At 41.9% G+C, this 16,486-nt stretch overlaps 1 protein-coding gene across 2 annotated transcripts in view; it reads right to left on the minus strand.

Annotated features, from left to right (window-relative positions):
* PDC (phosducin) overlaps positions 1 to 16,486 on the minus strand; it is a 110,958-nt gene that overhangs the window by 13,750 nt on the left and 80,722 nt on the right. For both annotated transcript variants that reach the window (XM_086956132.1, XM_086956124.1), the window contains exon 3: positions 5,443 to 5,603. In XM_086956132.1, the coding sequence (XP_086812258.1) occupies positions 5,443 to 5,603 (161 nt within the window). The remainder of the gene's footprint in view (positions 1 to 5,442; positions 5,604 to 16,486) is intronic.

Here is a 16,486-nt window from a genome sequence, read left to right on the forward strand (position 1 = left end):
TACCTGGTCCAAGCACTGTTGTTGTCCTGGAAAACTACTTTTAGTGATTCTCTAATTGTGTCAGGGTCTGCCTTGGTCACCCTGTGGTGCAGTTTAATGAAGTCTCTTTTACATTCAATGTCCATCGCTGGAATATTGAACTCCAGCCGAATCAGAGTGCGCCTGGTTGAGTAGGGAAGATTAAATACCTTTCAGTAAGCCTTTATATGTAGTTGGCCCGGTAAAACAAGGTGGCCATAACTCAACGCAGGTATCAGTTGAAGAAACTGAGTTCAGCCTACACCTGTTCCACTCAAGCGGATTAGCCATGAAACTTTCTCAAGGCTTTTGCAAACGGAAAAACTTATTTATATTCCAGTGTTTTACTTCTATTCTTAAAATCACAATAACCAGTCAATCTGCAGGAATTAACTTTGGGTCAGATCTACAAAATTTGGGGTTAGTGATTTCCAAATTGCGATTTTCTTATAATTGCATTTAGGAAATCTCTATTCCTAAGGTATGAAACTTGTTGAGTTTCAATTTGTGATTCCTAGTGGGGTGCAAATCAACCTGCCTCTGGAATATTCATAAGATGGGTTGCAGTTTGTGACCCATTAGGAATCCCAGGGATGGTGGTCTGCTGGGATCAGCAGACCACCATGGCTGGGACTGCTTTTTAATAAAGCAATTATTCTTTCTTTAAAAAGCAGCCCATTTTCCTTAAAGTAAAACGGGAGGCAGTTAAAAAGAACAATGAAACTTTTTTGTCTCATTTTTTAGGAGTAGGTAAAGGTCCGCGGGACCACTGTTTATTCTCCCAGTCATTTTTTTTAACATTCTCAAAGGGGAAGGGGTCCCCTGGGGACTCCTTCACATTTGCAAATGGATACCAACTCCTTTGAGGTGGCAGTAAAAAATGTATGTCTTGCAACCAAAAATCAGTTGTAAAACATTAATGCACACCACGGCGAATCAGTATTTGGAAGAGACCCCCTAAAAACAGCCCTTTCAAATACCCAACCACAAAACCAAATTGCGATTTGGTAATAAGTTACTGAATCACAATTTGGGTTTTGTACATTCAAACATGCGTTTTTGTGGCAGCAAACTGCCAGATTCTGAGAATCGGGCTGTTTGCGACATCCAAACAAGATTCATATATGAGGCCCTTTGATGTTTCAGCCAGCACTATATAGTGTTCCTTCGGATTCAAGTCCTTAATGTGTATTCAAGATGGAAAACTGCCTCCAAAATGCTTGTGAATACCCACAGGTGTGTGTTTCTGAGGGTGTTCAGTTCATTTTGTAGCACCCCTTTGTAACTAGGTATCGTTACAATCCTTTATCTACGAGTGGGTAACAACCATCATACTGCCAGATCATCAATGCACTTTGTACTTGTAATCCTGAAAATAAGAGTTACTATGTGAAATTGGAAATAGCTTTTCTAATGCAATTACAATTATGCCTGCAAAATCCTTTGCAAATTGTCCCTAGGAATGAGTACTTCAACATCTCGTCAGGAGTACTAAGCGCTATATAAATGCAATTTAAATGCAATACTATAACTGTAATTATGGTAATTGAACTATTGGCTCGCCTATGGTGACGCTGTTGCTATCATAACAATTTTAGGAGTAGATTTTCAAAATTGTTAACTGCTCAGTAATGCTGTTGAAAAGGTGGCAGAACAATGCTGACTTGTGCCACAAGCCCCCCGTCCAATGCTTCACATGTTCCCTCCTGCCCAGCACACACTTGATTCTCTTCATCTTGACCACTCTGCCTTTATTTAAGCAGCAGACGTGCTCCACAAGCATCCCAGACCCAATCCTTGACATGTTCCTTCCTGCCTTCACACTTGAGTTTCCGCAACTTAACTTCCAATTTAAAAAGAACCAATCAGCCTTTATTCAAGCAAGCAAACTAGCCCTACAAGCATCTGCCCCTCAACATGCTCTTTCCCACCCAGCCAATTAGCAAACAACAGAGCCCTCCTGTCTCAATCTCCAAGGAATCTTCAACTTTCATTAAAGCAGCACATTCACCCCAAAGGCACACAAACCAACCCCTCAATTTATGCTCATTAGTGCACACTCAGCAATTGTCCAAGCACCTGGTATTACTGACATCATCAAAATATAAAGCCTAGATGCACTTTTCATCGTAGATGCATTGCTCTACCTATTTCTACACTGTTCTATATATCACTCCCTTCCTCAACTCCTCCCTCTGTCAAGGAACTTTACCAGGCGACCTAAAAAAAGGACAGATCTTAAGCCTGCTGAAGACATCTATCCTTGTAGTCTCTTCAAATACAGGGCCATCACCCACACACATCTCATTGGAGAATTCATCGAGAAAGCAGGCTCCAATCAACCACAGAACCAGATTACCAAGAACCAGCTCCTACAAAACTAACAACCCAGCTCCAGGCTACACTGCAGCACTGAGACTGTTACTCTTCAAGTAACCAACAACAAACCACTCATCAATGGCAAAGTGACTGCTGCCTCGATCTCTGCAGCTTTTGACGTAACTGAACAACAAGCATTGATACAACCCCAGGAAACATGCATGGACTTCTCTAGTATAACCCAACAATGATCCACCTCAAACCCCATCAACTCAGCAAGATGGGAATACTGAGCTCCAAGAAACTCCCTGTGGAGTCCCCCAATGGTTCATACACCTCCATCAACTTCAATCTTTATATGGAACTCACTGACTGTGTAATTGGTGACAGCAGCATTGAGATCCACCAATTCATTAATAATCTCTATTTCACAATCTCATTGACTGACCACAGTCATAATTTCGGAACCTACCACAATCCAGTCCTGAGCTGGATGCCAGGCCCCTAACAAAAGATTAACCCAACAGAGACAGACTCCTTCTTGCTTATCAACAAGATCAAACAATCACAGATTCAAGCTTGGCACCCTGACATGAATCTAGATACTGTCATACCCCAACTGACAGCTGATGCAAATTTGCATGGATTTATCTTTGACGAAGACCTCTTCCTCAAAGAACATGTTGACAAGAAAGCCAAGACAGCAGTGTATCCACTCTCCCTCATGACAAAGACCTAATCTACCTAATCAAAAATGACTCCTGGGTGACAGTGAAGGTCTTAGTGATCTCTCATCTTGATGTAGGGCATACTCTGTTTAACTGCCTTCCTGATACCACTATAAGCATGCTATATATTGCAGCTCACCTCATCAAATGCTGAAGAAGTTCGGCCACATCACACCAACACTGAAGAAGCTATATTAGCTCCCCCTTTCCAAACCTGGATATTCTTCAAGACCAACTGTGCCACCTACAAGGCCCTAAAACATGAGACTCCTGCACGCCGGAACCACAGCCAAACTACAGAAAAAACTCCAACGCATCCAAAACGCCTCAGCCAGACTCATACTGGACATCCCCCATCAAGCTCACATTTCCAGTCACTATTTCCAGACCTCCACTGGCTCCCCGTCAACAAGAGAATAACGTTCCGTCTCCTCACCCACGCACACAAGGTCCTCTACGACCTAGGACCCGAATGTCTCAACACACGACTGTCCTTCTACACACCCACCTGCCAACTACGATTATCCAATCAAGCCCTCGCCGAAATTCCGCGCATCCATAGATCCACCATGGGAGGAAGATCCTTCTCCTACTTAGCGGACAAAACCTGGAATTCTCTCCCCACTCACCTCAGCCTTACACAGAACCACCTCTCCTTCAGAAAGCAGCTAAAAACCTGGCTCCCACCCACCCTCCCTCAAGCGCCTTGAGACCCTCTGGGTGAGTAGTGCGCTATACAAATTCCTGAACTTGAACTTGAACTTGAACTTGAACACACCCTACCTTTGAAATTGACCACCTCAGTTTGACAGCACCAAACCAAGACCTCAGTTTGACAGCACCAAACCAAGACCCAGAAAATCACCAAATTTAAGAACTGCAGGAAAGAAAACACTAGCAGGCATGGCACCTCTATCTATACTCCAAGAATCTGGCACAACATCCTGATCAACACCAGCTTTTGTCCGCCATCAGTTCAGAAAGAACTTTAAGGCTTGTTTCTTCAAAGAGCACCAACTACCTGCAAAATAGGTGTCCTTGTACAATGTCCTGTCTTGAAGATGATTATAAATTATTTACTTAGATTCAGGCCCACTAGTTAGTTTGCTTTCTAGCTAGGTTTCTCCTATATAAATATCAATGTTAACATACATACATTTTATTTTGCCAACTGCAGACATGGACAGTTATCTTCACAGATTAATTTGAAAAGGAATGTTTAATGCAAAGTGTGAGTATAAAAGGTTATATATGTGTAGTTTAATGATTATGCTTAAATACTATTATGAATGAAGTCTCCTAGTTTCCCATTTTAACTCCTTCTTACACATCAATATAGACTGAAAACAATCTGATGAAAGAATTGGTCTTTTGATAAGTTTTCTTTACCGTCAATAAGACACCAAGTGAATGCCTGCGCATATTTACTGCATGGGAAAAGTTACACTACTGCAGATTACTTCAATGAAATTAGAATTTTCTAGTTTTCTGTAGCTTTTACGCCCAAAGATATACAAGAACTGTGGGGCAGATTTACAAGCCCCTTGCACCACTTTTGCGTTATTTTTCCCACGTTAAAAATGATGCAAAAGTGTCGCAAGGAGCTTGTAAATCTACCTCTTTGAATATGTGATGACGTAAACGGTATTGGATTAACAGTACAGAAAAGTGATATCCTCAAAAGAAGTGGGAGTTATCTGCCATGCGACACATATCCTGAGAACTTCTTTTTGCAGGATGGAAGGTATTATGTCATCATTGTGAAAAACGTTTGCTTCATTCAGACCCTCGTTAGAGCTCAAGCAAGACAATCAGAAATAGTTGTTTTTACATTTCATTAAACAAATAGCCTGAGCTGCAGATTCAGATTTTCTTTATCAAAACTGTAATAAAACGTATTGTTCCTAATTTACTGCAAAAAGCACTGTGCCCGTAATTTGTAATGTAAATAAATATGGTAAACTTGTCTCAACTTTATTTTTCACAGAACACAATATGTGGATACATTCAGATTAAATGACAAATGAGGATAAATACAAATGCCAAATAAAAAAGAAGTATCATAAAACTGGGAGCCTTAATTATCGTTTGTATTTGCTGATATGTGTAGACCTGGTCAGGTCAACAAAAACTAAAACAATTGAAGGACTAAAATACAATATGCATTAATATCTGTTTCTTTCCGATACTTGCTGACATATGGCAATGCTTAGCAGTGTGATTATATTGTTATGTGTTTATGAGTATTAGAAATGTTTAAATAATTGAGCGCTCATTATCTGCATGTAAGTTTCTCTCGTGTTGGCTTAATCCCCTGCACCCTGCGTTTCTGTTGTGCATGCAGCAGAGTGCTTGCTTTCCGGTCACATGTCCTCACCTTCCGGCTTAGCTTCTCCCTTGTGTCTTTCTCCTCCTTCCTCTGCGCTTTGTATGGAGATGACATTTGCCTGAGGATCTCTTTCTTGCTGGGAGGAATGGAATGAAGGTCTTCACTTTCCAACTTAAACTTTCTCCAGTCCTTGATCACTCCTTTGGGGCCTGTATTGAGAAAACAGCATTAATATTCTCTTCCTGTTCAACATTTTATTACAACTGCTCTTTCCATGTACCTTGGGTAGCAAACATGAGGAATAGTTTGTTAACAGTAACAATGATATCAGCATATTTAGCACAGTGCTCCCAATCTGGAAAACACAAGAATCCCAGTGGATGTGTGCTTGAGGTGCACTACCCGCGCTCTTAGGTAGACCCCTCAGAGCTCCAAACCTACTCTATGTCTCAACTACGGGGAGTGAGACCTCACAGTGGCTGACTTTTTTAGTTTAATGACAAAATCATTGATCTGCTCCCAGGGCATCACGCGTGCAAAGTAAGGACTCAAAAATCAACATGTAATACGTGCCAATCTGAAGAATATTGATCACGGCGGCTCATTCTACCCCACAAGTTGCTAACTTCCCCTTCCTATAAGCAAGTTTAACTTCATTTCCTTGCCTTCAGCCGTCTGAAGTTACCGAACTGTGTTGCGCAGGTCGATATAAAACTCTTACATTAATAAATAAAATAAAACAAATAAATATATGAATAAATAAAGCTGTGGCCTTAATAGTGAGAACAAGACAACTCCGCACCACGTAAAAGGAGCAATTTGCCTTAGCAGCTGTACTTTGTCAATGGAATGTAGAATATTCCACAGGTAAAGAAGGCGGGCGTTTGGATAAAGCAAACACATTTGGTCCGACCAAGCTTGTTAAAATGAGACCAAAATCCCTCTTTGATTTGAAAAACTGGTGTCCATCTTTTGTGGTATTGTTCATAATGCAGAGTTTCAGTTTTCAGAACTCTCCTTTGCTCATTAGACTCGTCAGCACTTTAAGGTGGTGAACTTTATGAATGTATGACGTTACAACAAATTCCGTTGCAACGCATGCCTTTACCACGCATGCGTTACAACGGAATTCGTTTTCCACGCTTAACCTTTACCTCGAATATACCCTCACCACGCATACATTCACAACGTTTTTCGTTGTAAATGTATGCATGGTGAGGGCATACTCTTCATAAAGGTTTTAACTCTCCCCTTAAATGCCCCCTGCCTCCACTCCTTATATTTACCCCTGCCCTTAACCCTTAATATATATATATATTTATTTTACTAAAATGCCCCTTACCTTTTAGCTCGCCTTCTCTCCTTCTTCTTTGTTTACGTCGGTCGTACGTCGTTGAGAGGAAGCGGAAGTTACTTTCCGTTTCCTCCCTAACGACGTCGATTGCTTCAGCTTCGTCTTCACTTCGGCTTTTCAGGTAAGTTTTTTTTTGGGGGGGGGGAAACCCCCCCCAGCCCCCCTTTTTATCCCAACGCTTTATTTTTTTTTATGGGGGAGACCCCCCAAACCCCCCCTTTTTTTCATTTACCACACATGCCTTTACTACGTATTTTGTAGTAAAGGTATGCGTGGTAAAGCCTCTCGTTGTAACCACGCATGCGTTGTAAAGCATGCATGGTAAAGGATTTCGTGGAAACGGCTTCGTTGTAGAGGCCGTTTCCCGAACTTTATATATGAGTTTTGACAACATGGGATGACAAATCAATGAAAAAGTACTTCGAAAGCAAACGGTGACCTCATTGAGGTATCCTCATGCTAAGATATCAAGCTCTGCACCTTGCTTTTTTACTTTGAATTATTTAAGTCGTTAGTTTCATACTGCAGATAACGGATTCACCCATTATATGCATGAAGAGAGCTCTTTTAACTGAAAAGTGACCATTTATCTTTTGAAAATTGTCAGGCCTGGCCTTGGAACCGATATGCAGAGTTGACCATTTTTTATCATTTTTCTTTTGTTTACATCTTCAAATTATGCAGTGGATGATGATGGCTCATATTCACTGCCACGAAGGGATGTACGTTGTTACAACGCATGCTTTTCCACGCATGCCTTTACAACGCAGGTTTTTCAACGCAAGTCGTTACAACGACTTGCGTTTGGGGGCGCTGGATAGTGAATAGTTTCATTTACTATCCCAACTCCAGTCCCCGTGGATAGTAGGGAAGGTGTTGGATAGTAAATTAAACTATTACCTATCCTAGAGCGCCCCCCAGCACAATTTGTTGTAATGACTTGCGTTGAAAAACCTGCGTTGTAAAGGTACTGCGTGGCAAAAGTTGCGTCATAAAGGATGTTCCCCCCACGAAGAAGTCTGTGTGGAGATACCGCATAGCTGTAATTTCTATTACCAGATGGAATCTACACACAGAATTCCTTCTATTCCAAGCCAAAAGCCTGCCCCTGCATGGGGAATAGCTAAATACCACACAGGCAAGTGGAAGGTGGGGAAGGTGAAACGAACGATTTAGCATGTCCAGGCGGCTGGGGCCAATACTTGGTTCCTTTTACCTTGGCGGAGGGTCATGAAGTGGTCAGAGAATGGGCCTGGACCCCAATGCAGACCTTTCCCAAAGCAAGTTTGTCTGCACAATTTTATGGCATTTAAAATTGAGTCTAGTGAATCCACATTTGGCAAATCTGGGTGCGGGAACACCAATCCACTGATAATTGTGGTGAGAGGAAATTCCACACAGACATTCCACTTCACACAACTGGTGATAGATTTATTTGTAGTGAAGACAGCACATTTATATTCAGTTGGAAAGGGCCCAGGCAATAAAACAGCCTAATTATGCTGGCCAAACTGTGACTCAGTCATAAAATACTCACTGGCATTAATGAAGGGTTTGTGGTATGTAGTTTAGGAAATTTGTACATTTCCTTCATCTTGGATGCCAAAACATTCCAGAAGTAGAACAGTTCCAAGAAACTAAGAGAAATCATCTGATGCTGATCTGATGCCAATGAAAGTATAATGAAAGTATATTAAATAGAATTAGTTAGTAGATCTTACAAAGTGGCAGCCCATGTGGAAGAAGTTGAATACAGGTGCTTTGGATGAAGGAATAGACAACCTTAGTGATCATGCCATACTATTACAAGTTGATAAGGCAGCTTTACGTGCAAAAAGAAGTGATGAATCAAACTCCATTGATGCCTTGTTGCTGGGGCAGCCATGCGCTCTATAAATCCGGATAACATAACATAACATGTGCCCAGCAATCTAAGACTCATGGGGGTTAGGGTAGTACATTCAGGGAGGTATTGCACGTTGTGGGACCAGGAATGAAGGAATCAAAGGTCTATATATTGCCACTGCTAAAGGAGTAATTACCAAAACTTACAAAGCGGACGCTCAGTCAACAAATACATAGGATGCATAGGTTGCAGTTTAGGAGCAATAACAAATCCATGATCTCCCAGCCTATAAATATTTGCATATACGATTTCATATTCAAAGAGAAAATGGTGTCTTTTACAAAACCAGTTTTAATGCTGGATTTAAATGGCTCAAAGGTTGGTACCTGCTGAACCAACAGCAAAATGCCAAAAATTTAACATAAGAATTCCTACAATAGACACAGCAGCTGAATGATAAACTCAACAATTCACATCGATATTTTCTCCAGACTAAGAGATTGCCTGCTCATTGGAAATGAATGGTAACAGAAAAAAAGTTGTACGTATATCATGTCAAATAAAGTTAACAGATTTCTTTTCTTTGTTTATGATCACTTACACTGCTATGAATAATACTAGGTCTGTGATCCAATGTTGATATGGTTTACTGTTCCTCTTTATTATATCAAGCAATGCGCACCTCATTGAAATGACATTAAAAATGATTATTTATTTCCGAAAAACATAGATACATATTTGGACCTTTGACTTGATGGTACTATGATGCCTGTTCTTTTATTTTTTAACAAATTAAAATTGATATGGAAAAAGCTGCATGCAGTCCTTCTTAGACGATCCCAAGATATTGGGCCTGATTTAGATTTCAGCGGATAGGTTACTCCATCACAACGGTGACGGATATTCTATACGCCGAAATATAAATCCCAGAGGATAGTATGGGATTTATATTTCGGAAGACGGCATATCCGTCACCGTTGTGACAGAGTAACCCGTCCACCGAAATCTAAATCAGGCTCATAGAAACAAGTGAATTTTAATCAAGGTTCATGATTGAAATTTAAATGTATACTATTTAACCCCTTCGGCGCTGGGAACATTTTTGCCCTGTGCTGGCGATTTAAATAGTGGGCGGGATTTGGACGGCCTCCGGCCGTCCTCCGCTCACGCCCACCGTGACGCATGAAGGCCGGGGGCCGTCATGCACACCGAAGGGGTTAAAGGAGAGAATGCTGCTATTTCAAAAAATAATACACTGCACGAAAGTAAAATCTACAATATAGGTAATACATTTTGTGTATACAAACTGAAAACAAGATGCTAAGAATTAATTTAAAGCCTTTAAATGCAGCAGGATTGCAAGGTCGGTGACATCAGAATAGACACATGCTTCAGCAATTTTGAGTGAGGAATATTTACCATCACTCAAGCTAAGTGACTACTGTCACTCACAATTACCTCCGAGATCTTTTGGGGTTATTAAGAACCTTGCAAATGACAATACTGGTAGCGGTAATGGACTCCCAACAGCTTTTATTTAACGCAAAACGTGTCAAAGACTTTGCTCCATAGGAAGAAAGGATTACATGTTCATCATGTCATCTGATTTCACTACTTGTGAATACAATTCGTAACTCTTTAAGGGATTAGTCATTTCACATATTTCTCCAGAGCAGCATATTTGTATATGCTACTATAGCCATTACTGTGATAGATAATGCTCACTTTGAAGATCAATGCATTGCTTGCAGTAAAAAGCCTTAATGTTGACACAGGCTTCCCATTGCTCATGACGAGCTCAGCTCGTCATGAGCACATGACCAGTGTACTGCATGACGAGCTGAGCTCGTCATGTGCATGGAAGGGGTTAACATCAATTCTTATATTCATTCCTTAGGAAAAGTGGCAGAAATAACACCATTATACAATGAACAAAACTTATATACAGTTAAAAGTATCTTCTAATGTCACTTTATCAAAAGTTGATCAATCAGGCACATTAAGCTACCTATATTGCAGACAGGATTATAGTTCTACAATTGGGGATACTAAACTAGTAATGCATCCCCTGTATGAATCTCAGGGGTCCCACGATAGTCTCAATTGGAGTCTAATTCTGAAAATAATTTCAACTGTTCCTGACCTAGCATTCATTAAATCTACAGATTTGGTGTCAGTACAATTTAAACAGGAACAGCCCAACACTCCGCAAGAGTTTACTATTACAACTTGGACCTCAAACGACATTGTTACTAAGAACTTAGGATCAAGTTTGTATTTTATGGAATGCAGCATTAAGGTTGAGATTTGGACTAGTGTACAATATCCCCCGATTCTAAAGGTACTGGCCCTTAAGGTAGATAAAGGTAGTAAAACAGTTGAAAGTAAGAAGCTAAATCCAGTACTTAGAGGAGCAGCGGGCCCATCAACTAATCAATCTTGTAGTCCTGGTCTGTTGATTACCAATTCCTAAACAGGGAGTCGGCTCTGTGAGTGGCTACCTAAAAATAATGTGCGAATGGAGTACTGGTCTTGGTTTCCAGCAACTTTGGCAATGGTGCCCCGAGGAGATAGTAATTGAATGTCTGTAGCTACGGATGCTAATGTGAATCAAATAAGTATCTGCTCCTGGAATGTTCATGGATTGATCCATTTACTGTTTGACCTCAATACAATATTATTCTTAAATTCATTTACATTTTTATTATTTCAAGAAACATGATGCGAACAAATGACTCCTTTGCTTGGATTTAATGAATATAGTATCCCGGCAGTGAGAATTAATAAATCAGGCCATGCAAAATGTGGACTGATGTACTACATTACAGTTGACTTAAACCTAGTAGTAGATGTAGTGGACTTTAATTGGGGTTTGCTACAAGGTCTTGTAGTAAACAACACTGATTTAAGTTTAATTATTCTCAACGTGTATCTGTGTGCCAGTAAAAATAAGTCTACACAGTTGTATATCCTGCGAGATGTTTTAAGCACACTAATAATCCAGCACCCAGATGCTGACTTAATAGTTTCAGGTGACTTTAATTTGCAACTAATTCAGTTCTCCGGTGTCAACTGTAAGACTGATGGACTTGCAAAAGAATGTTGCGACATTATGTCTGAGCCTGGGGACAGCCAGTTAAAAGAAAAATCTAGGTTCACTCCCACATTTAAAAATTCTAAACAATGATCAATTATTGATTATACATTTATATCAGACAACTTAAGATCAAATATGTCTGATTATACTGTAATCGCCCGTCCTGAAAGTGAGCTCATTCAGGTAGGCCAGTGTTCCAGCAAAGGCAGCCGGCCGGCAGCTATCACTAGATGTCCAGATATGCTGTCTTGTGGCCTGCTTAATGTCCGCTCTCTATGCAAACATCACGTGGAAATCACACTTTTAATGGAATTCCATGGCCTGGATGTGTTATTTCTTACGGAGACTTGGACTAGGGTTGACAGAGAGGTAGACCTTGGACTGGCCTGTCTTCCCGGCTTTAAGATCAGGCATTACCCTCGAGTGGGGGGGCAGAGGAGGGGGTGTAGGCTTTATCTATAGGGATACACTGGATTTATCCCAGTTTGAGGTCAAAGAAGTCCAGGGGTTTGAACTCATGGGTTTCTCTTTAAAAAATCAGAAGGGAGTCTTATACTCGGATCTGTTATGTTATAGACCACCTAGTAGTGCTGTGACAGCCTCCCTCGATCTGATAGATCTTATTTATGACCTTTCAAATACTCATGCCAGGCTTATAGTTCTGAGAGATTTTAACCTCTGGCCTAACGGGCCCACAGACACAGCCTATAAAGATCTTTGTCAGGCCTGCAGCAATATACATCTCCAGCAATTGGTGCTATCTCCAACTCACCTGAAGGGACACACCTTAGACTTGGTCTTTGCAGATGTTACACAGGTTAATATCAGGGACATAATTACCCAGGGTTGGACCGATCACTCCCTTGTTCTTTTTTCCCTACTTCTTCCAGCTGGTTCCTCTAAAGATAGTGATTCAGGTACTACTAAATCTAGTAGGCAGTGGTCCAGACTTTTGAGAAACTCCACACTACCATTGTTATTACCAGGGGGGTTCAGGTTGGGGGAAGGGGTAGAGGAGAGCTACCAGCGCCTCTGTCAACAAATTACAGATTCCCTGGATAAGATAGTCCCCGTGCGGAAAACGAAGGATAGGCCTAAGCATGCCACCCTTGGTATTCTAAAGACCTTCTCCAGTTGAAATTGCAGTGCAGACAGGCGGAAAGAACATGGAGGAAGCACTACTCTGAGCTAGATAGAGCCTGGTTCAAACAGTCACTCTTGGCCTATAAAGCTCAGATTAAGTGTGCTAAAGCCAAGTACCTTGAGGAGATGTTGGCTCAAGCAGCTAATAAATCACAGACTTTGTTTAAAATTGTCAATGATCTCTCCCATCCGGGGTGCGCGACCAATAACATCCTGGCCTCCCAGACTTTGTGTGATTCCTTGGCTGCAGCATTTGAGGACAAGATTGCCACCATTTTGAGTGGCCTGTCCGATACATGCACTCCTTGTTCTCAGTCCGCTTCCTGTACCCCCGGTCCTCGGTCCCCGATTGAGTTACATTCTCTGTCTACGTCAGGCGCTCCCGGGGAAGCCAGAGAGTACTCGCCACTGGACAGCTTTATCTTTCCATCCTACGAGATGTTTCGAAGATTTGGAAGATCATGAACTGACAAATGACTGTCCCCATGTACAAGCCTTGGCTGTACTTTAATAACTACCTCAGGTTTAGGTGATCCTTATAAATGTATCTCACAACCCGAACAATATAACCCTACCTCATGGCTGTGTGATCTGATATTATATAACCCCTACCTCACAATCGTTTGTCTATATTGTCCTTGACATACACTAAGCCTTACTCACCTCTTATTGCTAATTGCACATGTTGATGAATATATAAATGTAATCAACCCCTCTCAGCCACATATCTACCTCATGTATGTTTGCTATGTACAACTCTATTATATTTGCAATCTGTAACCTACCCCCTATGTTAAGCGCCCTGATACCCACGGGTCTTGTTCGCGCTATATAAAACACTATAAATAAATAAATAAATAAATAAATAAAATAAATAAATACGAGGACTTTTGTACTCTGGCCAATGGTGTGTCCTCAGGCTCCCCGATGGATCCGCTGCCCCATAAGTTTTGGAAAATGTTCAGTGAGGAACTTTTTCCCCCTCTGTACTCCATCTGCTGTCAGTCATTTAGTACCGCCACTGTTCCTGACAGCTGGAAACTTGCTGTGGTCTCCCCCCTTCTGAAGAAGGCCACACTGAACCCTACCTACCCTGTGACTTATAGGCCAATCTTGCTGCTCCCATTCCCCGTTAAGATCATGGAGAAATTTGTCACCAAATCTCTGTCCACTTTCATAGAGGCTAACACCTGCCTGGTTGTGGCCCGGTTCGGCTTCCGGCCAGCTCATGGCACGGAATCCGCGCTGGTGGTTGTCCTGGACGATCTTCGCTCGCGGGTCGACACTGGGCGAGCAGCCTTTTTAGTGCTGCTCGACATGTCGGCCGCTTTCAATACGGTCAACCATGCTACATTAATCAGTAGACTGGAAGAGATTGGGGTAGGTGGCCGGGCCCGGGATTGGCTAACTTCATATCTTTATAATAGGCACCAGGTGGTGGCTTTGCCGCCTTTTAGATCTGGTACCAGAAGGGTAGGACAAGGGGTGCCCCAGGGGTCAGCTATCAGCCCTATCTTATTTAATCTATATCTCCATCCTTTGATTAGGCTGATTAAATCCTTTGGCATCTCGGTCATCAATTACGCCGATGACACGCAGCTAATCTTTTCCTTTGAAGGCAGAGATGCCATATCTAAGGAAACTTTCCATCACTGCATGACAGCCACTGCGGATTGGCTGAGACACAATTTCCTCCAGTTTAATGGATCCAAAACGGAGGTACTGTACTGCTCCACGGACTGAACTCCTCGCCCTTTGCCGACGGGCTTCTGGCCAGTCTCTTCCCTGGGCACAGTTGTGGCAGCGTACGCTGCTCGCAATTTGGGCGTTATGTTTGGCCCAAACCTTCAGCTTGATGCCTTTGCAAATAAAACAATTGCTACATGTATGCTGCTATTGCGTACATTGCGTAAGATCCTTCCCATGCTTCCGGCACCTGCTAGACCGGAGGTGGTGCGCAGTATCATCCTGAGCAGGCTTGATTACTACAACGCACTACTTCTGGGTGCCCCAAGTACTTTGATCAGGAAGTTGCAGCGCATACAGAATATGGCAGCGAAGCTTGCCCTCTCTCGGATGCGCTCGGCCTCCTCTTCCTTAGCGCTAAAAGATCTGCACTGGCTGCCCATTCACCAGCGTATCTGTTTTAAGGCGTCCTGCACTGTGTTTAGGGCTCTACACGGACAGGGGCCTGTCCTATTGCAGGAACTCTTTTCCTGGTATTCGACAGCTAGACCTCTTCGGTCCTCTTATGCATGCCTGGTGGCAGTCCCTAGAATCCAGAGGATACGGATGGGCGGCCGTTCCTTTGGCTTTACCGCTGCAAACCTTTGGAATTCTCTTCCCCTGTTCCTGAGGAGTATGTCCGAACTTTCCTCCTTCAAGAAAGGGCTGAACTCTTATCTCTTCCCAAGGGCGGTGTAAATTTCCGTGACTGTGCATAGTCAGGTAGAGTCAAAGCGCCAGGATACCCTTTGGGTGACAGTATGCGCTATAAAAGTATGCAATACATACATACATACATACATCATAACCCCCAGGTTGTTAAATGTAACCTTTTCGTGAAGTGTCATATTAAACCTAATGAACTTCCAAATATGGCACAATCTGCATATAATCTGAAGAGGTTGGTATGGCATTTAGCTAAAGAGGAGGACATTACACAAATAGCTAAGGCACTAATTAAGGAATGGGACCAGGGGGTACAGGGTGATATGAATATGATTAGTAAATGGAACTTTATTACAACAGGCCTTGTGGGGAAATTTTTAGCCCGCAAGGCTAGAAAAATTAATAACCATTTGAACCCCCAGAACATATGTTCCCCCCCCTTTCTTAAGCTATTTAAGCTAAAGAAATCACTTAACAGAGCTGTTCGGGTGGCATATGCTCTTAGATTTTATCAGACCTATTTTGTGTATAAAGAAAACTTGAAGGGACTTAAAAAGACTTATAAACAAGAGGTCTGGAACGATAAATTTAAATATCAAACTGGGCTTTGGAATAGTCTATTATCCGCCTCAAAGCAAAATAATGCAAAAAATGTTTGGGCAGTTATTAACAAGCTTGAAAGGGGAGGCTGTAGGGTTTTTTGTGTACATTTATCAGAAACCAGTTAGGTAACTTTTATAGCAAATCGGTATGGCTCATCGGTCCAGATGGTAAATCAACCAGATATGTGCTATGGATACAAGGAAAATAGTATATTAACAACTAATTCAGAGAGTGGTGAGTGTCAGGATTTGACTACCACAGTCCAACTCAATGATTCTAGGCTTGATCCAAACCTTGATTTAGAAGTCTTGAGTTGTAATGAAGTATTGGCCTTGTTGAATGGGCTTTGTGCAAATGGTGCCCCTGGACCTAATGGGCTACCTAATGCCCTGTTCCATGCCAATGTTGACATGTGGGCTGGTATTTTGTATAATTTATTCACGGAGGTGTTGACACTGGAGATTGTGCCAGAATCATGGCAAGGTAGCAAACCCATTTATAAAATTGGCCTGGTGGCCAATCCCGCCAATTATCGGTTAATCTTTTTGACTGATGTTGGTGCAAAGGTGTTTGCATCCACTCTGTCGTTAGATTTGGAAAATTGGGCAACGCAGGAAAGCATTATTCCATTTAATCAAACTGGTTTTCGGAAAGGTCA

This window comes from Lissotriton vulgaris, chromosome 1_1, assembly GCF_964263255.1.
Source record: "Lissotriton vulgaris chromosome 1_1, aLisVul1.2, whole genome shotgun sequence".
Taxonomy (NCBI): domain Eukaryota; kingdom Metazoa; phylum Chordata; class Amphibia; order Caudata; family Salamandridae; genus Lissotriton; species Lissotriton vulgaris.